This window comes from Lupinus angustifolius, chromosome LG06, assembly GCF_001865875.1.
Source record: "Lupinus angustifolius cultivar Tanjil chromosome LG06, LupAngTanjil_v1.0, whole genome shotgun sequence".
In the NCBI taxonomy this organism is placed as follows: Eukaryota; Viridiplantae; Streptophyta; class Magnoliopsida; order Fabales; family Fabaceae; genus Lupinus; species Lupinus angustifolius.
Window position 1 is genome coordinate 30,781,776 of NC_032014.1, and position 22,292 is coordinate 30,804,067.

Sequence of the window (22,292 nt, forward strand, 5' to 3'; positions counted from 1 at the left end):
CTAACTCTTCCAATGAACATTTTTTTCATCCACAAGAGTCGAACCTAAGACTTTGCTTAAAGGGAATCAAACATGTATCACTTAAGCCAAGCGTGTTTATTAAATTGTTAGTTTGTAATTAGTTGAATAGGAGGCAACATATTAAAAACTTGTTGCTTATTTTATTTCAAGGTTTTACTACAGTGCTTGTTGAGATAGAAAGAGTACCATTTTTTGGAGAGGGAGTGCCATTTTAAAACTTTGAGAATAAATCCAAGTCAAATGAAATATACTTTATTTATTAAATAAAATAATTCACAAGCAACAATGCAAGTATACATGTGAATTACTTTATTTCAATCTGTATAATAAGCAGAATCAGAATGTATGAATTCTAATTTAAAAAAAAAGAGTTTAATATGCCTGAATTATTACTATAAATTTCTTTATACAATCAAAACATTATTCGGTGTTTATTATATTACTTTTATTTATTAAATAGAATGAATGATATTTAACCTATGAATGATAAATAATATGTCAATAATCTTATAATATGTGGATACTAAACCAGAAATAATCTCAAATAATCAGAACAGACTTAGAGTAAAAACAGATAACATCTTTAATAACAAAAAATTATAGTAATTAATCAATTAAGTTTTTTTTCTGTACAAATAATTACAATTATTAGTAATTAGGAACGCAATTAATGAAGCAACGTTAGCATCAAATGCATACGTTGATCCTAGTCAGATAATGATCCTTGGAGGGATTGGTTTTTACAACAAAAAACAAATCATGGCCCATGTATCCAAAATCATTGGTGATCGACTTTTTTTATTCAAATGGATAACTACGTTAATTAATTAATTTTGTAACTAACGTATCCATATTGAGTAATGATATATGCAAAGTCATTGTCATGCATATTTATGCAATTCCTTCTTATATTAAATTATCAATTTCCCACCATGGCACATTGGCACCATACTTTGTGTCTACCAAGATATTTTCATATTTAAATATTTATTAGAGCATTTGCATATTTTACACAATCAAATTTAGAACACATCTAACTAACAAGATATTAGTCAAGTGGTATAATGTTATATTGGATCTCAAGTTCGAGAAATTGATTACTGAGAATAATATTTATTGAAAATAATGTCCATTAATTTTTTACCCAAAAAGGTGAAGAAATACATTTGTATCAAAAAAAAATTGAACAACTCTGCAATCTGGATGAAAGTAAGTTACCAGTTGTTATGACGTTGAATGAGGAGATAAGATGTCGAGGATCCTACCAAAGCAATATGTGCCTTTCATTTTTATGCACCTACGTATGTGGCCTTATCAAATGCACCAAACTCACCTAATAAAATGTTTTTATAGTAGTGTAAGGTTCTGTTAGATTTTTAGGATAATCAAAGGTTAAGAATTTAATTCCTAGTAACGACACTTGTTAAAATGAATATTTGTATATCCAAAATGGATTAATTCCTTACCCATAGAGTAATAGATAATAATAAAAAATGTACCAATCTTAGATTCAGTTTTGGCTTCAATTTTTGTCATTCACATTTGTGTCATCATCAATTCAACATAAAAAATATATATAATGCTTCTATGAAAATCAATCAATAAGAAGCAAATGTTAATTAACACAAATTAACCAATGCTTTACTTTTTAGTTTTTACTACTTCGACAACCTTAGTTTTTGTTAGCAAACCACAATAGCAACATAGAGTCTATTAGGGGATGGGGATTTGTTGTCCCCAAATCTGTCCTCAATCATAATGAAGTAAAAATTGATAAACTTATAAATATTGAATTTTTTTAACTGACATGACATAATATGATTGGTTTGAGACAGATTTTGAGATAGCAGATCCTTGTCTTGATTAAAGATGTGTTTTGGGTGTCTAGAATAAACGTTCTATTTAGACAATTTTACAAAGTCTCACCTAATTTTCATCATTTGATTTATTTATGTTTAATTGTAAAGTTTTGGGAGATCTTCAATCCATAGGCTATAACATTTTTAGAAGATTTGAAAGAAGTATGTAAGTGAGTTGAAACACCATTTTAACTCAACCTTAAAATAATTGGTTAAAAGTTCATCCACTTATATATTCTTACTCTCTTCAACTCACTCAATTCTACATCATGCTAATATGAGACTTTTTCACATTTCTAATACCCAATATATTACGTTTTGATAATCAAAATCACAAACCATATGAAGTCCACAATGGAATCCAATGAGCTGGGAAAGATAAGATATATTACCTTTTTCGGTTGTTTATTTTATATAGGATTATATTGATTTCTTTTGGGGAACATTCTTAGAGATATATTTTGGATGGGTGTGTTATGTGAGAGAATAGAAAGTAAAACTTGATTACAAATGAGGCTCCATAACTTTTTTGATAGAAGAGATACTTGTAGCATGAATATATGTTTAGACAAACAATACGTTGTAGCATGTATGGTGAATATATGTTTAGACAAACAATACCTTCATCAATTGATGTAAGACCGAACTGCATTTCTAAATGTTAAATGTTTGATTTCTAATAGTAACACTTATTGCAAACATCATCATATATGCTGAAAAGGATTAATTCCTTTGCCATAAGGATTAGTTTGTGAGTTAAATTTTGGAGGGGAATGAATGGAAATAGAAGGTTTGGGAGTCATCTTATAGGTGTATTTTATAACTCTTAAACCTTCTATTTCTCTCTATTCTTCTCCAAAATCCAACTATTAAATTAATCTTAAGGTTTAGCGGATACAGTTCATCATACCAACCAAAACAATATATGTTGCTCTTATAGGCAATGGGATGTATGGGCTAGTTTAAATTATGATAAAAAAACTTACCACTAAACAAGACACTTATCATATGTCCAAGAGAAAAGAGAAAAGGGGAGTGCTAGCTAAGTACTTTATCAAAGGAGAATAAATTATCTCCTCAAATATTCTTTCATTTTGTTGTTGTTGTAAAGAACTAATTTCTGTCATGGTTCGTATTTGCTTCTCTCAACCAACAAGTGTTGCTCAGCGGGTAATAAGTTATCTCATTATCCCTTAAAATCATGATATTTAACTTTGTGTATGATATGAAATATTTTCTGTGGTTTGTCAGAAGTATCCTTACACCGGAAGCAATCTTGTTCGAATCACATCCACATGTATGTGAGGCTAACTCTCAATTTTTCATCCACAAGAGTTAAATCTGAGACCTTGCTTAAGAAAAATCAAACATGTATCACTTGAACCAACACTCGTTGGTATGAAATACTTTATTCTCATGTTTAAATAACAAGATTGTTGAGAGGATAATTGGGGCATGAATTAAATAGTACCATTAAGTTGTATTAGATAACTGCAGCAAGTACAATATTTGTTGAACAAAAGAAAATAAAATATGAAAGCAAGACTACAATAACGCTTTGATCTCAAATAATTGTGATTCCCGCAGCAGAGTATTATACACAAATTTCTTGTAGAACAAAGTCCTAGTAGACCCTTCATTTTCAACACCCTTCATCTCATATCTCTTCATATTTCACCATCTCAGCTTTGCTGGGAAATACTGCAACCCAGAATCAAATTAAACATATAACCAAAATCAAATTCAGAAATTTATTAATGTTGGGTATTTCAAGTGTGAATGAAGAAGTCCCACACTGGGCAAGAATGGATGGGTTAAAGAGCATATAAGTGGATAGACTCATAGACCTAATGCCTTAAGGTTTTGGGTCAATGTCAAGTCTACTTATATGTTTCTTTCACTTAACCTATAGAGGAATGTCGTAACTCATGGATGAACATCTCCCCGACAATTAATAATAAAGATCATTCATATTAATGAACAATACCTTCTCAATAAGAGACATATAGTATGGCTTAACTTCTTCAACATCAACTCTAACTTTGCTCTTGCTATAAAGATCATATTTGCTGTACAATATTATTTTAACATAAGTTATGTAATATGTGGGAAAATAATTGTTTCAATGAACATATAAAGTGAAATTAAGAATAACCATACTTGAATATCTTGAGCCACTTAAAATTCTCTACATCTTCTTCATTCATCAAGTGTGTATATGCTCCTTCCTTATGTAATGCTGCAAATTTATAAATTGAAGTCATTATATTTGTGCTAGGCAGAAAATTACATTAAATTTAAATAAAAGTATAGAATATGATGGAAATGCTTACGATAGAAGGAGTGATATCTGATAATGAACAATGCAGCTGAAGGCAAAGTGCACTTGTTTTCCTGTGCAACCTGCATATTTGAGAATACCATTGAGACACATACATACAACATTACGGTACATCTTTTAAAGGACAGCCCAGTACATGAGACTCCGACTTAGTTGAGTTTGGGGAAAGTAGATATCAACATTTGAATAAGATGATGTATAATAGATCGGGAGTGTAAACTCACCATATACATGTAATCATCATGTCCAAATGACATCATGACATTGTCTAGTCCAACTCCATTAGGGTAGATACCATTTTTTGTGTTATAAGCTGGATTGTTGTAATCAGCATTCTCCTTGAAATACTGCAGCATGAATGAAATTTTTGTCACTATTTTGAGATAACAATGACACAAATCATTACCACTAATATAGTTTTGACTCATAATGTTTTCATGCACCAGACATCAATTCATGATCTAAATTTATTTACCTTAAGGTGAACATTTGACTCATCAAAAGCACAGCCAAGGGGAAATGTGTCACCTACAAATATGTCAATAGCATTAAGTTAATGTGTTCATTTCAATATTAAATGAAAGAAATAATTAGAAGAAGAAAAGTTTATAGGATGAGGTTTAAGAAACAGTTCTCACCAACAACAGCCCATTGAGGAAGTTCACCAAAGCTAGGTAGCAGAAGAATCTTTCCAAGATCTAAAACAAACCAAAAATTATTGTCAATCACTAATGGTGGAAATATTTTCCTTGTTCATATAAATATAAGAATGGATTCAGAAAATATTAGATGGGCAACACTATCTTTAATGAGATCCAACTATATATGGAATAGAGATTATACTCATATGTTGCTTTGGGCTAATAATATTACAGCAAAATAACGATATTAATGAATTTTTTAACATAGGCCTTTATCCTACTAGGTGGGACCACCCGACTAGTTTTGGAATACGTGAATAATGACAAAGTATATACCATGAATAAGAGCAGTCAAATGCAGCCAATCTTCATTAGGATAATCTTTCCTAATAGCTTCAGCTGATTGCAACAAATGCTGAATTTGAGGTTCATCCAAATCAGGATCACTATCATCCACCACTTCATTCAACAGCTCACAACATTCCCATATGCCCATTTCAGTTTTGTCAAATTTTGCATACTCCTCCCTCATTCTCTTCACCTTTATTAACAATTATCAAATAATATTATTAAATTATTAGTATTATGATTAGAGGGACTTTGTATTCTGATGAAAAGAAATCATTTTTGCTTACAAACTCATATGTTTGGTTGATGTGTTGCTTCTTATAGAATTCCTCAACACTTTTTTGCCTTTCAGTTTCTGCATCATAGTTCCTACCAAAAATTCCCATAGGCACATGTCAATTAACTTTTTCTAGAAAAAAAACATAACTTTTGTGCCCATATATGAGTACAAAATATAAAACAACCATATCAACTTGCAAATAAAAACATTACAAAAACCATATCCCTGACAAAGACTTCAACTTATATAAGGTAAAAAATAAAAAATATCAAACCTGAAGGCTTTTCCAAATGAATTGATATCAGGGGCATGAAACCCATCTTGTGAAAGTTGAGGCAATGGAAATCCACCATCTAACACAAACTCATTGGTTTCTTCACCATACACATTTCTCTCCTCAGATTGTGTCTCTACAATAATGTATATAACATAACCTTCATTAATACGATAATAATAATAATAATAATGTTACACCCTACTAAAACATTATTGAATCATACCAAGACATGGTTGTTCAATAAGGATAGTCATTGTTGATGTTTATAGCTAGAAAAGAAGAGTAACAAAGAATGAGAAAATGAAAGGAAAGGAAAATAAAGGGTCTAGGATGTTGAAGGAAAAGGGTTGAAAAGTGGGTATATATAATCCATAAGAATGTCCTTGCCGGGGATTTTGGAAATTTGGAGTCCTCAACTGAAAATAAAGGATCATAATTAATACTTTTAATACTTTACTATCTTATTATCCTTTTCTTTCTAACTCCCAAGAGAATCGTTCCAAAATCTTTCAAATTTGGCATTCATCACAACCTTTCTATTATAATCTCACATTCATTTAGTGTTTATTCATTAATTTATAATTTTAATGACATCAAAGTTGACTTAGTTAAAGATTTTAGTAAAGACAAATGGAAAACATTAATAAATATGTATAGTAATAGTTATTATTTTTGGGATGAACTTTCTTTCGGCCTCTACCAGGCCACCACAAACATGTATGTTACATTTCAATGTTTATAACGTGAGTAAATTGTCTCGTGTATTATTTTATATGTTATTATTTATGAATGATTAAAAAATATTTAATTATTAACTTTTAATTTTAATATATTTTTCAATCCATCATAATTAGTAGTACACAAAGTGAAATATTATATAAAACAATAGTTGTGCTCTACTTTATAACTTGTATATACACTTCCTAATAAATAAATAAATAAAAAGTTATATTTACGAGTTTGATTCCTATTCCTAAGAAATTAGCATGATTGATATGCATTATAACGTAAGAAAGAAAAAGGTTATACGAACATGTGTTGATATTTTCATAAATTTCGTAAATGATAAGTTTTATTATTTTATTTTCTCACTTAAATCTATTTTTGAATTATTTTCATTTTTTATACAAATAAATTTACATTGACTTGATAAATTTACTTGTTGGTCTATGCATATAAATAAAATGTGTTATATTTTATAACGAATTTAATTGATAAAAGAATAAAGTATTTTTTGGTCCATAAATTAGAAATCCATACTTTTTTCTCCAAATAGTTCCTATGTATTTTTGTTTCTCAAGTTTTTTTGTTGTAAAATCTATACTTCTATATTATACTTATTTATATTTATACCATATATAAAGCCAAAACTTGAAATAACTATTATCATAATTCTGTTTTCCTATTTTTTCTTTAATATATTTTATTTCTAAAATAAAACCATATAATTCTAAATAACTATAATTAATACATCTCACTTTGAGTTGGATATTTAATAAATACAAATCTGTCGGTGTGTATTACCAATATGAGGTTGAGGAAATAGGGGTTATAAAGAAAATATGTTATTTGTGAGGATGGGTTATATAAAAAATTGATAATAATAATAATAAAGAATGATGATAATTGATGAATATGAGTCAGCTTTACGTGGGATCATATCTTGAACAAGTTCTGTATCAAGCCGCAAAAAGTGGACCCCAATGACAATGCATCTAGTCATAACCGTGTCACACTCTTTCTTTCCTTTTTTACCTTTCATTTTTTATTTCACACCCCATTTAATACTTTTTCCATTTTTATTAATTAACAATCCTAAAAACAAATTAGTTTTTTTAAATGTATTCAGAATTCCTAGTTCAAACATTAACTTGCTAATCAATCTCATATTCAAAAAACTAATATCTCCACAATCACATGATATTAATAAAACATGAACAAAAAAAATGTATGTGCTAATATATTTATTATTCATATTTAATTATTATTCACTCTTTAGAATAGAAATTAATGTTTTTAAGTGCATACAAAATTCCAGTTAAAATATTAAGTGCTAATGAATCTTATATTCAAAAACTATTATCTCTCTAATAGTGTTCTCAATTAGATTTGTTATGCGTGTGTTCATGGAATGCTTGCTTAAATTAAATTGGCATGCAGTTATAAAATATTATGTTGGCTTGTGGTTCATTCTAAACAAAATTAAAAAAATATATCCAAATATATAAATGCATATATATTAGTCATACAAAATAAACAATATATAATTTGCATACAAATGTATTTTTATAAGAAACAATCATACAAATGAAACAATATATAAAATAAAAAAGCATATATAGAATACAAATACATCTATACTATATATAAAGTCAAAACTTGAAATAACTTCCCTCATGGTGTAATTTTCATTTCCTATTTTGCCCTTCACATTATTTAATTTTTACAAAAAAACTATATAATCCTAAACAACTACCACCAATACATTAATTAACCACATACCTCACCTTATATTAAACATTATCATAAACACACAAAAATATAATATAAAATACACTGAACACAACAAATACATTTTAATTCAAAAAAATGAAATATATAAAAATTGAATATGTAGTATCACACGATATTCGCTGAAGTGTCTGTACACACTAGTATATATAATAGGAAAATAATAGTAATTTGTCACATTTGATATACAAATGCATATCTAACAAATAGAGTACATTTTCTCATATTTGACAAAATATATGTATATTTGCATGTTTGACGTTCAATATTTTCTTTAATAATGCTCGAGGGTCGCCGGTTTTGTATGTTAGAAATGTTCGCGGGCAAATATTAAATGTTGGACAAACATTTTAGGATGGATAGACATATTTTTTATGTCATGTTCATCCCGTTGGTACGAGCGGGCGGACTCCATGGGCTTAGTCCAAATTGCTAATGATACTCTTCAATCACATGAAATTAATTAAAAATAAGAAGAAAAAAAATGTATATACTAACAATATATAAAATTTTTGCACTATCATTACATCCTTCTGATTCATATTAAATTATCATTGACTTTTTAATTAAAAAATAATACAAATAAATCATTTTATTAATAGTTTTTCCATTCCATTTTTATCAAGCAATCCTGAAATAAAATTAATGTTTTTTAAATGCATTACATCACTCATCATTTATGTTTAATAATAATTGATTTTAAAAAAATATGAATGAATGATAGATAAATATTAACTATTGAGTGTGTCTAAATCCATACTAAAATATTATAGTCATGAAAAGTTGTGATAAAGAGACAAATGAAAAATAATAAAATATTATATTATATATGCATAGTAAATATTTATATACGATCAATATATTATCCATCTTTCATTTGGATGAAGAAATAACAATGTAAAAATATCTTACGATTTTGGTGCATTTATCTTTTTCTTGTAATAAAATATCAACAAAAAAATCATATATACTCAAACAAATTTCTTAATTTTTATGTTAATTAATTTAAAGATGATAATTTTATAATAAAAGTTTATTGTAATGATTTTTGTGATTAAACTTTTTTATGCAAAAACTATTCATAACTTCCTTACCATGGGATAAAGATATGTTGTCCCAAAGTATATGTCAATCAATATCTTAAATCAATGAAAACATGACATATTAATTAAAATTTGAAATATTCATTATTTTTTCTATTTTTCTTCATTATAATTGATTTGTTACATAATATATGGTATATTTTGGGACAACATATTATTGTTATTACTTTGCCATGTATAACATACACACAAAAAAGTAGGTAAATGAGTAAAAAAAAGTAATGAGGTTTGATTGCTGGTAAATAATAAGAAATTATACAAACATGAGGTAATAAATTTTTAAGCATATACAAATAGCATTACTAAATTACTCAATTGTCTTCTTAATCCACACATGAGGATTTGATATGGGAACAACAATTAATTCAGGAGGCACTACATTTACATATCTATCCATATGGGCCACAAAAAGAAACATGACATTCTTAGACATCCTTTACATAAGAAGCCCAAAGTAGAAATTTGAAGTTGCAAGAGTCCTCTCCGGAACTTGTGTGAAAAAAACAAAGAAAATATAAAATGAAATAACACTTATATTCTTATTAGTTATATTGTGATTATAATTTTACCTTTAAAACCTAAAGAAAAAGAACTCTATCTCCATTACTAGAGATGAGTCTCACACCTTAAATAACTTTTCTTTCATTTCTCTATTGATGAAGTTTTCTGTGAATGTTGAATGGGGATCACCTGCTCTAAAATGAGTGTCTCCTCATGTCCATAGGTAACGAGTTTTCTCCAAATAAAATGAATATGTTATTTTATGTTTTAAAAAAATTTCTTTTTAATTAAGTGTTATTTTTCATTGGATCGGGACAAAATGAGTACATGTGCAGACACATCTTTACTAGGAGGTAATATAATGGTGTTCAAACAACTTCCTAGGTTAAGGAGAAGCAACTTGAAAACATGTATAAGGAAGCCAATGATTTGAGTTTGATGCCTCGATATGAAACTCACTAATTGACATGTATGAGACTTCTTTTTTGGTTGTCAATAGTTTCTTGAATTCAATGACATGACTTGGTAACTTTACTAAGCTTAACACATTAAATATATATCATGTGGTTCATTTTAGCTAGACCATAGTCTCTTCACTATTATTGGGATAATGCCAAATTTACTCACCTATAATTATTACACAATTGCTTTATGGTGATGACTAACTTGATACTTTAATACGACTTTAATTTCATTCATTAAATTTATAACCGATTACATTTTATGTCTAGAAATCGTGATACTTCAATACGACTTTTATATGTTAGGAAGTTAGTTTCGGCTAACACAACTTTTATATCTTAGGCAATAAGCAATATAACCCATGAGCACCATTCTTTAGACAATATTGTAAACTCCTCTTGCAAAGTATAATACCAAGTTGCCAACTAATAAGCACCGTCACTTCATATTTCATATCATGACTTATGTGTACACAATTTAATAAACTTTTTAAAATGAGTCAAAATTTATTTTCGAGATAAGCTAAAAAGAAACTTCTACCAATAAGTCATATTCATAAGCTTATATAAAAATTTGTCTAATAAACTTTTTTTTTTTTGTAACTCAATGCTGTTTTAGTTCATCGAATTTCGATTTTTATTTTATAACCGAAGTGTGTAGCATTTTTGTAGTGAAATTAGTTGTTCTTGTGGTCTCCACCTCGAACAACCAAGCCAATTGTAGCTGTCCAAAGTAACGATTCAATAGTCTCTCAACTTTAAAAAAACAATAAACACTAAACAAATGGGATTGAAGACTCAAAGAATAGAGTATATATTCTTTAAGGTTAATGCTTTAGAAAAAATGTATACAAAACTAAATACTCTAGTGTATAAATTTTATTCTCATATTAAAAACACAGAAGTTATACTTTCAATATAAAAAATAACAAATATTAGCCATATATACTTCATCTTGTCCTGGCATTTTAAGTTAAACTATACATTCTAATAAATTACATTAGTTTCTTACTTTTATAAAAATATTATAATAATCTTATCATCATTCATTTTTTCCCTAAATTGATAATCTTAATAATAAAATAGAGATAATGACATTTTTTTAATAGAAACATGTGAGGGAAAACTTATATTGTTTTAATAATTTTACTTTCTATTCAACTTTTACGATATTTTTATAGTAGTGATGTATTTTCCTTCAAAACTATCCAACAAATCATCCCATAAATTATTATATGTCACTTGTAAATCAAATTGAATCATTAATGAATAAAATACCATTTTATAACATAGCTTATTATTATTATTTATATAAGATAATATATTATTATTCATTTTATATGCTTCATTTGTCAAACCAGCTAGCATGTGATTAGAAGAATCCATGATAATTGGTTGGAGGAAGTCTCTCTCTATAACGTGCAAAGAATATTATCCATACACGTGTCATACATCAACGGCTACTAAATGTGTTTGTTCTTTTGTTTATATTGTAATCCAGAGTGGCTACTATTTTTCCAAGATTCTCCCAACCAAACTAAAATTTGTTCTCTCTCTCTCTCTTCTCATTATAAACAAACCTCTTCACTTTGTTTCACCAATGTTCAAGTTTTCAACTTTGAGTTTCTAACAAGTGTGTTTATTTGTTTCTATTTGCAATGGAAGTGTTGAGAGTTAAGGTTGTTTTTATGTACATTATTGCTCTTCTTTTGTCTTTTGTAACACCATCTATCAATGCTCACCTACTTCCTCCTGCTCCATCTCCTTCAAGTGATGGTATGAACCCTCTCAACTTTTTTTTTAATTTTTCATACTTTACCCATTCTCCTAGAAGCTAAAGTTTTTATGTTAGACATATCAATTGTTTATTTTTTTAATAATTTTTTTAAAAATTAGCTTAAAAATGCTTCTTTTCATAAGTTTTCCCTACAAGTCTATTGAAACAAACTAAAAAGAATTCATGTGATGGTAGGCAAAGATAATAATTAGAGAATAAACTATGACATGTGTTCTAAAACAAAATAGTAGACATCTCATATTTTTGGCGGAAAGAGATAAATTATCTTAGAAAGTTAATTTATTCTCTAATGATTATGGCCACAAAGTTGCCTTGGTGGATATTACAATTACAATCATATTTTTCTTTAGTATTTGTTTGCAATTGCAATAAATACAACATCATTAAAAAATGCTTATAAGATGTTTCATAAATATTCTCCATTAAGTAGTTGTTATAAGCCTAAGCAAATTTCCTAAGTTATTAAGCAAGTTATTCCATTTTTGTTTTAATGTTCCAATTCCATTTGGGATTTGGTGATAAAAGTTTGTTAGTGATGATTGATATTTGGTATGCAGGGACATCACTGGACCAAGGAATTGCCTATGTGTTAATGCTTCTAGCTCTGGCTCTTACTTACATTATTCATTAATCACCCAATTCATCTATTCAACATGCTTTGTTTTTAGTTCTCTTTTGTAATTTATTTGTTCCAACTCTATTCTTTCAATGAAATTCTTTTGTTCTAATGTATTTGTCCTTCTCTTTCTCTCTCTGAATTATTGTGTAAATTTGTCAATCACTTCAAAGTATTGGTAGCAATCATTAATCAACCCCTTTTTAAATTCCTACTTGTTGCACTCTACAATACATGATGAGTTGTAGAAAGTAGAAACCTTTTTGCCAACAAATTTTGGCTGAATGCCATGAAATTTTTCTTAAGAAGAAGGGAAATAAATTTAAATATTATAATAAAAAAAGCATAGCTTTTTAAAATTAGCATTGGTAATATAATATTTGTGTATCAATCCAAGTAACTTTTTCATGTGAAAGTGGTAGAGAATAATCAACCTTAGCTTTTAGCTTTCTAGGCTTGTTATTATATGACGTGGTCTCCACAAATATCGAATCAATTCCAAATATATTCCACGTTTGTTTAGAAACCCAAAAGCAAAAGGAAATTGATTTACAATTCAGGATTTTTCTGAATTAATAATGGAAATAGAAGTCAAACAAGTTTTTGAAATTTATGTACTGGAAATGCTAAGCTGTGTAATGATGGATACACCTACAAAATAATAAACCCACAAATCTTTAAGCCATGCATAAGTAAGTCAAATTATTCATAAATAGAATAAATATGGAATAAGTAAGTCAAATAAATGATCGATGATGAAATGTATATGTATAAATTTTTATACTGTCAGTGCATAGATTTTATACTGATATGGAAAACTTTGTGGCACATGAAATGGTTCATTTCATTAGCTACCAGCAACATAGAGTAATGATACACCCTATTGTGTTACTTATAATCCAAAGTATTGATATGTGTTGTGTAGAAGAATTCATGGATCTATTTTGTAGGATATATCATGGATTTTGTGGAAAAAAATTAGATTTTGGAGTGAGATTGAAATCTTTGAGATATGAATCTACCAGATTTAGAAGTGAAGAAGTTATATCAGTATCTCAACAAAATCCTTTTTAATTGATATAGATATATAAAAAACTTTTGATATAAAGTATTTGAATTCGACTAAGACGGGGGCGATTGAAAGATTAAAACTTAGAGACCTTAGCCACATAGTCTTCCTTAAGATATTCAACATCATTTATATGAGGAAACATTTTCAAACAACTTAGAGAAAACAATGAGTATCATAATGTTCCCCTCCATTTGTCTCTCAACTAACATAACCGTCACTTCCACACTCAGAACCACAAAAACTCAATACCACAAAACAACAACACCACCTTTGAATAACACAACAAACCTTAATTCCCTCTGCAAATTTGGTAAATTGGATGAAGCATTTAACCTAATCCAATCCAATTCTGAACAAGATATAAATGCATTCTCTCTCTTCCTCAATGCTTGCATTTCCACTAAATCAATTCACCATGCCCAAAAACTCTGCTCCCACTTGAGTAAAACCCAAAAAGATTCAATTTTGGAGAACCCCATATTGAAATCTAAGCTCATTACTCTGTACTCTGTTTGTGGCAAAGTTGATGAAGCTCACCGTGTTTTTGAAACCAGTGGTAAAAGGACTGAATCAGTGTTTGTGGCTATGGCTATTGGGTATTCAAGAAATGGGTTTTCTAAGGAAGCATTACTTCTTTATTGTGACATGTTGTCACAGTGTATTGAGCCTGAAAATTTCGCGTTTTCGATGGCGCTTAAGGCTTGTACTGATTTGTCTAATGGGTTGGTTGGTAGAGCAATTCATGCTCAAATCACGAAGCATCGTGGAGAGGCTGATCAAGTAGTGAATAATGCGCTTTTGAAGTTCTATGTGGAATGTGAGTGTTTTAATGAGGTGCTTAAGGTGTTTGAGGTAATGCCTCAACGTAATGTTGTGTCTTGGAACACTTTAATTGCGGGTTATGCTGCTCTAGGTAGAGTGTTTGAGACACTTGATGCTTTTCGAATTATGCAGAGAGAAGAGGAAATAGGGTTCAGTTGGGTTACACTTACAACAGTGTTGCCGATCTGTGCTCAAGTTACAACACTTCTAAGTGGTAAGGAGATACATGGCCAGATTGTTAAGTCCAGGAAGAAAGCTGATGTACCTTTGCTTAACTCATTGATGGACATGTATGCCAAATGTGGAGCAATTAGTTATAGCGAAAAAGTTTTCGACAGAATGCACAGCAAGGATTTGACATCATGGAACACAATGCTAGCTGGATATTCAGTCAATGGGCGGATAGAAGAAGCGATAGCTTTGTTCGATGAAATGATAAGGTTTGGCATTAGACCAGATGGCATTACCTTTGTTGCCTTGTTGTCAGGTTGTAGCCATTCAGGGCTTACCGGTGAGGGGAAAAGATTGTTCAATGTGATGCAGGATTATGGGGTGCAACCATCTCTGGAGCATTATGCTTGTTTGGTAGACTTACTAGGCAGGTCGGGGAAACTTGATGAGGCATTCGCCACGGCGGAAAACATTCCGATGAAGCCAAGTGGAAGCATTTGGGGATCATTGCTTAACTCATGCCGGCTTCATTGTAATGTTTCTCTTGCAGAAACTGTGGCAGAGCGGTTGTTTGACATAGAGCCTAACAATCCAGGAAACTATGTGATGCTGTCGAACATATATGCAAATGCAAGGATGTGGGATGATGTGAATAGAGTTAGGGAAATGATGGCCATGAAAGGAATCAAGAAAGATTCTGGATGTAGTTGGATACAAATGAAGCATAAAATTCATACATTTGTTGCCGGAGGGAGCTCTGATTTTCGTTGTTCTGCCGAATATTCGAAAGTTTGGACGGAGCTGTCAAATGCTATAGAAGAAGAGGGATATATCCCTGACACAAGTGTTGTTCTTCATGATATAAATGAAGATATGAAGGCAATGTGGGTTTGTGGGCACAGTGAACGGATTGCAGCTGTCTTTGCACTCATCCACACTTCTCCAGGAATGCCAATTCGGATAACGAATAATCTTCGGGTTTGTGTGGATTGTCATTCATGGATGAAAGCTGTTTCAAGAGTTACAGGGAGACCAATTGTATTGAGAGATACAAACAGGTTCCATCATTTTGAACATGGCACCTGTTCTTGTAAGGACTATTGGTGATGGAAGTCCCCAAAGTGCTTTATTACTAATCATTGTCACCAACTCTAGTATGTGATTACTATTTCTGTTTAGTTACAATTGCTCATGAACTTTGCTTGATGTTGCAAATTTAAAACTTATACTCACGTTGACCCAAAGTATTAAAGAAGCCAATTATTAGTGTTTCAGCTCGAGTCATTGAATCATATTAGGAATTGTCCTGGCCATAGACACACAATGGTTTGATCAAGCATTGCAGAGAGAAAATACTAAATTGATATGATCAAACATTAAGTCTCAACAAAATCTGAAGCAAGTGCACAATATAAAAAAGGCCAAACTCAATTGCGACAAACCAAAAAATACTACAAAAAGTCTCCAGGTTTTAAACAGATGTGATAAATCAATCCTCGTCGTCAATGACCTTGGTGCCCAACCCTTTGAGCTCGTCCTTGGGAATTTCAACAACGGTGACAAGAGAGTAGAGCTCTTCCTTGGCATCTTCGTCATCATTCCTCTTGCGAGCAATGCGTACCCTAATCCTCCTAGGGACACTTCGGATCCCCTGGCTCCAGACAAACTTGTTCAGCTTCACGTCCACTCTAACATCATTTGTCCCCATGGCTTTCTGGGCAAATTTCCTGATCTCCTTAATAGCTTTTGGAGCTTTCTTCTTAAATGTGCTGTTTAACATCAACACAAACAATAAAGACCAAGATATATAACAATACAATTACATATAAACAAAATGAATAAAACATACTGACTATTGTTTTCAAAACAAAACAGAAGAACCAAACTAAAAGCACATTATGATGTTATAATCAACATGAAACAAAAATGAATTATGATTCAGCACATTAACAGATCTCAAAATGCAACACAATTAAAGCAGGAAAAGAATTTTGGTAAAACAACTCTGCCAGACACTGCATTTTCAACAAGGTTCCTCGGTAAAAAAAAATAGTTCATCCCTGACAAGTATCTTATTTTCATCTCAGTCATCAATGTTAATTGTTATTGTAACCATTCAGAATTGAAGTAAATGACCAAATTGAAAACGATTGGGATATGCAATGCCCAAATACTTGTTTTTGTTGGTCCCCAAAAGTGATAAGCATTTTCAATTTGGTCATCATACATGACAATCATTTTCAATTTAGACCCTATACTAAGAGACCAAGTGATACACTATGATCAACACCCTCACCAGCAATAGAAAAAAACATTATGCATCCTTCAAACCAATTTGACATCATTATTATTATGCTTATCAATTCTAAATAACAGTTACAATTCCAAATCTCCTGTTTCATAATATTACCACCAAAACTCTCAGATGCGTGAGAACATAAATACATCTTAACTTAGCTATTATGAATTTAGGACCAATAAAAAATGATTTTTTGTCAATGATTAAACTTGAACAGTAAACCCATGAATTTAGTAAAATTGATTATTCAAAAGAGAGAAATGGGTTTAACCTAATGAATCAAAAGAAAAGAATTTTAGGGAATTACCATCCATGCAAGCGTTTGTGGAGGTTGATGGTGTACTCTCTGGTAACAACCTCTTCCTTTCTTCCTTTGCTCTCCACCATTTTCGATCAATCACACTTCACTTACCTACACAATTTTTTTCAACAATTAAATTAGATCAAAAGGTAAATTACAACGAATATCAAAAACCCTAGAAATTGAAAATATATGGAAAATAAGAGAGGAAGAAGAAGAACCTTTGAATCTGGGAAGGGTTTCAAGTTTCGATCTTTGAGGCGCTAAGTGTCAAATATAGCTCAAACATTCACTTTGTGTCATTGGAACCTAAACCCTAATGGGCCCACCCGTTTTTTCTATCGGATCTAGCCCAATAACAAAAAAAACAGGGATATTAGTGGCACAATAATAATAAGGAACAAAAAAAATAGGGGTATTAGTGGCACAATAATAATAATAATAAGGCATTCCCATTCTAGTCATTAGTCATAAGTATTAAGCTTAGTTCTTTCACTTTATGGGTAAGAATTTATTGTTCTTCTTAACTAATATCATTATCAAAAATTGAAATTTTGATTTTTTGATCTTCATGAAAACTATATAACAAAACTTTATACCATTAGTAATGGATATGATCATGATGAAAATAGATGGAATAATGATATTATTTCTATATTTTTTTTTTACACCAATCAAAAGCAACATGGCATTTTTCTATTTGTATGAATATATATTTTTAAAGACTCAATGTGCCAAAAGTTAAAGTGTGGACCTAATTGACGAAGGAGGGACTAAGTTTGCTAAACGACTAAAGTAATATAATAATCAGGGCAAGTTGTAAGTTTGATTCATGATTTTCGGCCTAAATTCTCGTTTTTACCATACTATAAAGTGATTAGGATCCGACACTGCCCATTCATATAATATAACCCGATCATGATTGAGGGTCTAAATAAAGTTAGGTAATATTTAGGGTTGGAGAAAGATATGGCTTAACCCAACCCATGCATACCCTTATATACTTACACCCTCCCACCGACCTTCTTCTCTTATGAACTAGTTATTTTATACCCTTACTCTACTACCTTTATATTTCAAGGAGATTCAATTCTATTCAATTCAATCCTCATTATCTTCTTCTTATTCTTCTTCTCAGAGTGGAAAGGAAAGAGAAGGAAATAATATGAGTGATACAGTAAAGGAATCAGCTACTATTGATGCCATAGCTTCAGCTCATTCTGCTGCTTTCAAAGAATCTGAAAACCTACAAGGTAAGTGTCTTCAGATTCATGGCTATGACTTCAACCAAGGTATCAATTATCCTCAACTTCTTCAATCCATGCTCACCACTGGTTTTCAAGCTTCCAATCTCGGTGATGCAATTCAAGTCATTAACCAAATGGTGACTCACTTTATGCTTTTTTCTCTCCCACCCCATTTTTTAATTTCACTTTTTGTTTATAAAGTTCTCATCTTTTCATCTTTGGGTTGAAGCTAGATTGGAGTCTCGCTGATGAACCTGTAGATGAAGATTCTAGCAATGAAGAAAGGGATTTGGGTTACAGAAAGTCTGTTACTTGTAAAGTGTTTCTGGGTTTCACTTCTAATCTTATTTCATCTGGTGTTAGAGATGTTGTCAGGTTCCTTTGTGAGCACCACCTTGTGAGTTTCACTAAAAAGCACACTACTTTGTTTCCTAATTTTGGGTTCATGTGACAAATATTTGATTTGTAGGATGATATATTTCATGGTTGGACTTGTTACTGTTGCATTCCATGGTTGTTACTGTTTTTTAAGGATATTAAGATTTTCTTTTTATTCTCTAAATAGTACCTCTTTTTAGGATTACAATTGTTGGAAAACTTTGTTGTACCTGTTTTTCTTTTTGTTCTATTGAGATGTTAGCATTGGTATGGATTAATCATGTTTTGGAGACCCTTTGGTTTGGTGTAAGGGGATGTAATAATGTTTTTTGGGCTTGCACACCACCTATTCGGCGAATGACATGAATAACGACAATGATTTTTTGTGTGCAATACTAGTTATTGAGAGTAGTAGGACATATGCTACTTTTTTGCCACATGCCTTTTGTTATGGTTTCTATCTTATGCTTGGAGCTGTGGGTTTCTATGCTACTTTAATCTTTGTCCGTCACATGTTTGTAGCCGAACCACCTAGTAGGATTAAGGCTTGTTTATTGCTGTATTGGTAGCTGTGTTGTTAATTTTTGGCATCTGTCCTGCAGGTTCATGTAATTGTTACAACAACGGGTGGTATTGAAGAGGATCTTATAAAGTGCCTTGCACCAACATATAAAGGAGACTTCTCTCTGCCTGGTGCCCATCTACGCTCAAAAGGGTTGAACCGTATTGGTAATTTGTTGGTACCTAATGACAACTACTGCAAATTTGAGGACTGGATCATTCCTATTTTTGATCAGATGTTGAAGGAACAAAATGAAGAGGTATTTCATTTTATACATCTCTATTTCAGTGCTTTATAAAAATTTATATCATTCAGGTTTCGTGAATGTCTATAACCATATTTATCGCTAATGCTAAATTTATGAAGCAAGTTCTTTTCTCTGGTATTTTTTTCTGTAGCTTATTCGTATTAATATTTTTTCTTTGCAGAATGTCTTATGGACACCATCTAAGTTAATTGCTCGACTGGGAAAAGAAATAAACAACGAAAGCTCTTATCTTTACTGGGCATACAAGGCAAGAATGAGAACAAGCTTAGATTTTCAGTAGATTGTGTTGTTCACCCCACTTCATTTTTTATTCATGTGGCATGTAGATAAAATGTTGAATATAGTAATTTGTGTCAATTTTCTGATTTACTGAAGAATGTGGGTTCTAGAAAACAAGACGTAGTGTTATTGTTAACTTTTATTTGATATTTTCCAGAACAACATTCCAGTTTTCTGTCCGGGCTTAACGGATGGCTCATTGGGGGACATGCTGTACTTCCATTCCTTCCGCAACCCTGGTTTGATTGTGGACATAGTACAAGGTTTTTCCTCCTCTTTCTACTTTCTATTGCATGAATGATCACAAACATTGTAGAATCATAACTAAAATAATGAGCAATGCAACAGACATAAGAGCCATGAATGGTGAAGCTGTACATGCAAGTCCAAGTAAGACAGGCATGATTATTTTAGGAGGTGGCCTTCCGAAGCATCACATTTGCAATGCGAATATGATGCGTAATGGTGCTGATTATGCTGTTCTTATTAATACTGCACAAGAATTTGATGGGAGTGACTCTGGAGCTCGCCCAGATGAGGCCGTTTCATGGGGAAAGATACGAGGATCTGCTAAAACTGTCAAGGTACATCCTGTGTATACCTTCACAAAAAAAATTATTGTTGTCTTAATCGTCAAAATTTCTGCCGTTAATGCTTTTGCTCAAAGTTCATGATTCACCTAATTTTATATTGTCGTAGCTGTGAATATCATCATTTTCATTTAGTAGTATGCCTGAAAATGCCAAACATTAATTTATCTTAACAACTTAGATTATGCAATGTCAACATGATTTCTAGATGTGATATTGAGAATTCCCCTGGTACTATAATAGCTAAGGTGATATTTGCAGCAATGTTTAATGAACTCCTACACCTTTATTGTAAAACTAGCACAACCAATAAATATGGTGACAATTCTCTATAGCAACCAAGTAAAATAAACAAGAGTACTAAACATACATCAATATATTTCACTAAATATGTATTTTTATTTCATTACAACAGGTACACTGTGATGCAACTATTGCTTTCCCTCTTATAGTGGCTGAAACTTTTGCCAAGAGAGTGAAACTTGACCATCAATAGAGATTGACACAGCTTCACTCTGAACTGCATTTCCTAATTCTCTTGATCTTGTGGACCAGTTTGTCTTTGGTATTCAATCTGGTCATCATTTGATTCTTGAAGACCCACCTAGCATAGAAGATCATATAGGCATTGTTTACCATTACAAAGCAATTCTCACTAGTCCTGACAACACTTGGAAACAAAAGTTATACATGTGATGATAATTTTTCATTGGAACTCTGGTTTCTGTGTTTTGTGGTAAGGAAGATTGTATTCAACTATTCATGTATTTTCTAGAGCAAATAAAGACTAGATAATTTATCAACTTCACTCATTATTGATTGTGCTTTAGATAATTTATCAACTTCATTTTGAAGGGTAGTATGCTTTTATATATTAATGTTTTATCTCTTCACTAGTCATTATTGATATCACTTCACTAACTATCTCAATTATTATAAAATAGTTATTAATACAAATGGCATAATTAAAAAATTAAATTAATATTTTCTTGAACAAGAAATAAATAGAAACAATTTATTTTTTCCCAAAAGGCATATAATAGAGAACAAAGGGAGCAGCAGTAACAAAACAATCGGAAAAGTCAACAGCGTAAATGTTTTTCAACATCTTATAAGTGATAAGGAGATACTATATAAGTATATATCATATATGTCAAGGCATACCAAATGTTATTTTTTTTAAATATTAAAAGGAGGGAACAAGTAATAAACAAGTTTGTTTTACAAAATAATATAGCATTGGTATTCAAATATGTTGTACATAAAAAACAAAAACAACAACTTATCTCTTATCTTAGTTCTCCTTTCATAGTTTCTCACGTACTTTTCCAATGCACTTTCTAGAAAAAGGAAATGGATGTTATTATTTGGATTAAAAGGCCTTCTATCATCTTCAAAAGGTGAAACAAACATTCTAATATGTTTTAACATGTTTTTATCTCATTTAACATGTTTTTATCTCATTAGGTAGAAGTCTCGTGTATCAAGCTGATAATTTTTTGCATTTTTAGAGTATGTCATAGAATACCTCTTTTGCAGCTCAATT

The 22,292-nt window shown here is 30.7% G+C and overlaps 4 protein-coding genes across 4 annotated transcripts; 2 read left to right on the forward strand and 2 right to left on the reverse strand.

Moving 5' to 3' along the window:
* On the reverse strand, positions 3,341-6,131 carry LOC109351091 (probable inositol oxygenase). Its single transcript, XM_019592434.1, has 11 exons — positions 5,991-6,131; positions 5,765-5,900; positions 5,498-5,579; positions 5,199-5,403; positions 4,860-4,919; positions 4,697-4,749; positions 4,446-4,568; positions 4,214-4,283; positions 4,041-4,119; positions 3,868-3,949; positions 3,341-3,581 (listed from the first exon to the last, which is right to left on the reverse strand). Exons 1-11 carry the CDS (start codon positions 6,019-6,021, stop codon positions 3,555-3,557), a joined length of 948 nt encoding a protein of 315 aa, XP_019447979.1. The 5' UTR covers positions 6,022-6,131; the 3' UTR covers positions 3,341-3,554.
* Positions 13,940-16,112, forward strand: LOC109351087 (pentatricopeptide repeat-containing protein At3g14330). Its single transcript, XM_019592427.1, has one exon. The coding sequence runs from the start codon at positions 13,995-13,997 to the stop codon at positions 15,927-15,929; it is 1,935 nt and encodes a 644-aa protein (XP_019447972.1). The 5' UTR covers positions 13,940-13,994; the 3' UTR covers positions 15,930-16,112.
* LOC109351092 (60S ribosomal protein L31-like) lies at positions 16,164-17,771 on the reverse strand. Its single transcript, XM_019592435.1, has 3 exons — positions 17,644-17,771; positions 17,429-17,533; positions 16,164-16,591 (listed from the first exon to the last, which is right to left on the reverse strand). Exons 2-3 carry the CDS (start codon positions 17,506-17,508, stop codon positions 16,312-16,314), a joined length of 360 nt encoding a protein of 119 aa, XP_019447980.1. The 5' UTR covers positions 17,509-17,533; positions 17,644-17,771; the 3' UTR covers positions 16,164-16,311.
* LOC109351093 (deoxyhypusine synthase) lies at positions 18,473-21,563 on the forward strand. The gene is made up of 7 exons (XM_019592436.1): positions 18,473-18,806; positions 18,899-19,066; positions 19,650-19,868; positions 20,038-20,124; positions 20,314-20,419; positions 20,505-20,740; positions 21,162-21,563. Exons 1-7 carry the CDS (start codon positions 18,588-18,590, stop codon positions 21,240-21,242), a joined length of 1,116 nt encoding a protein of 371 aa, XP_019447981.1. The 5' UTR covers positions 18,473-18,587; the 3' UTR covers positions 21,243-21,563.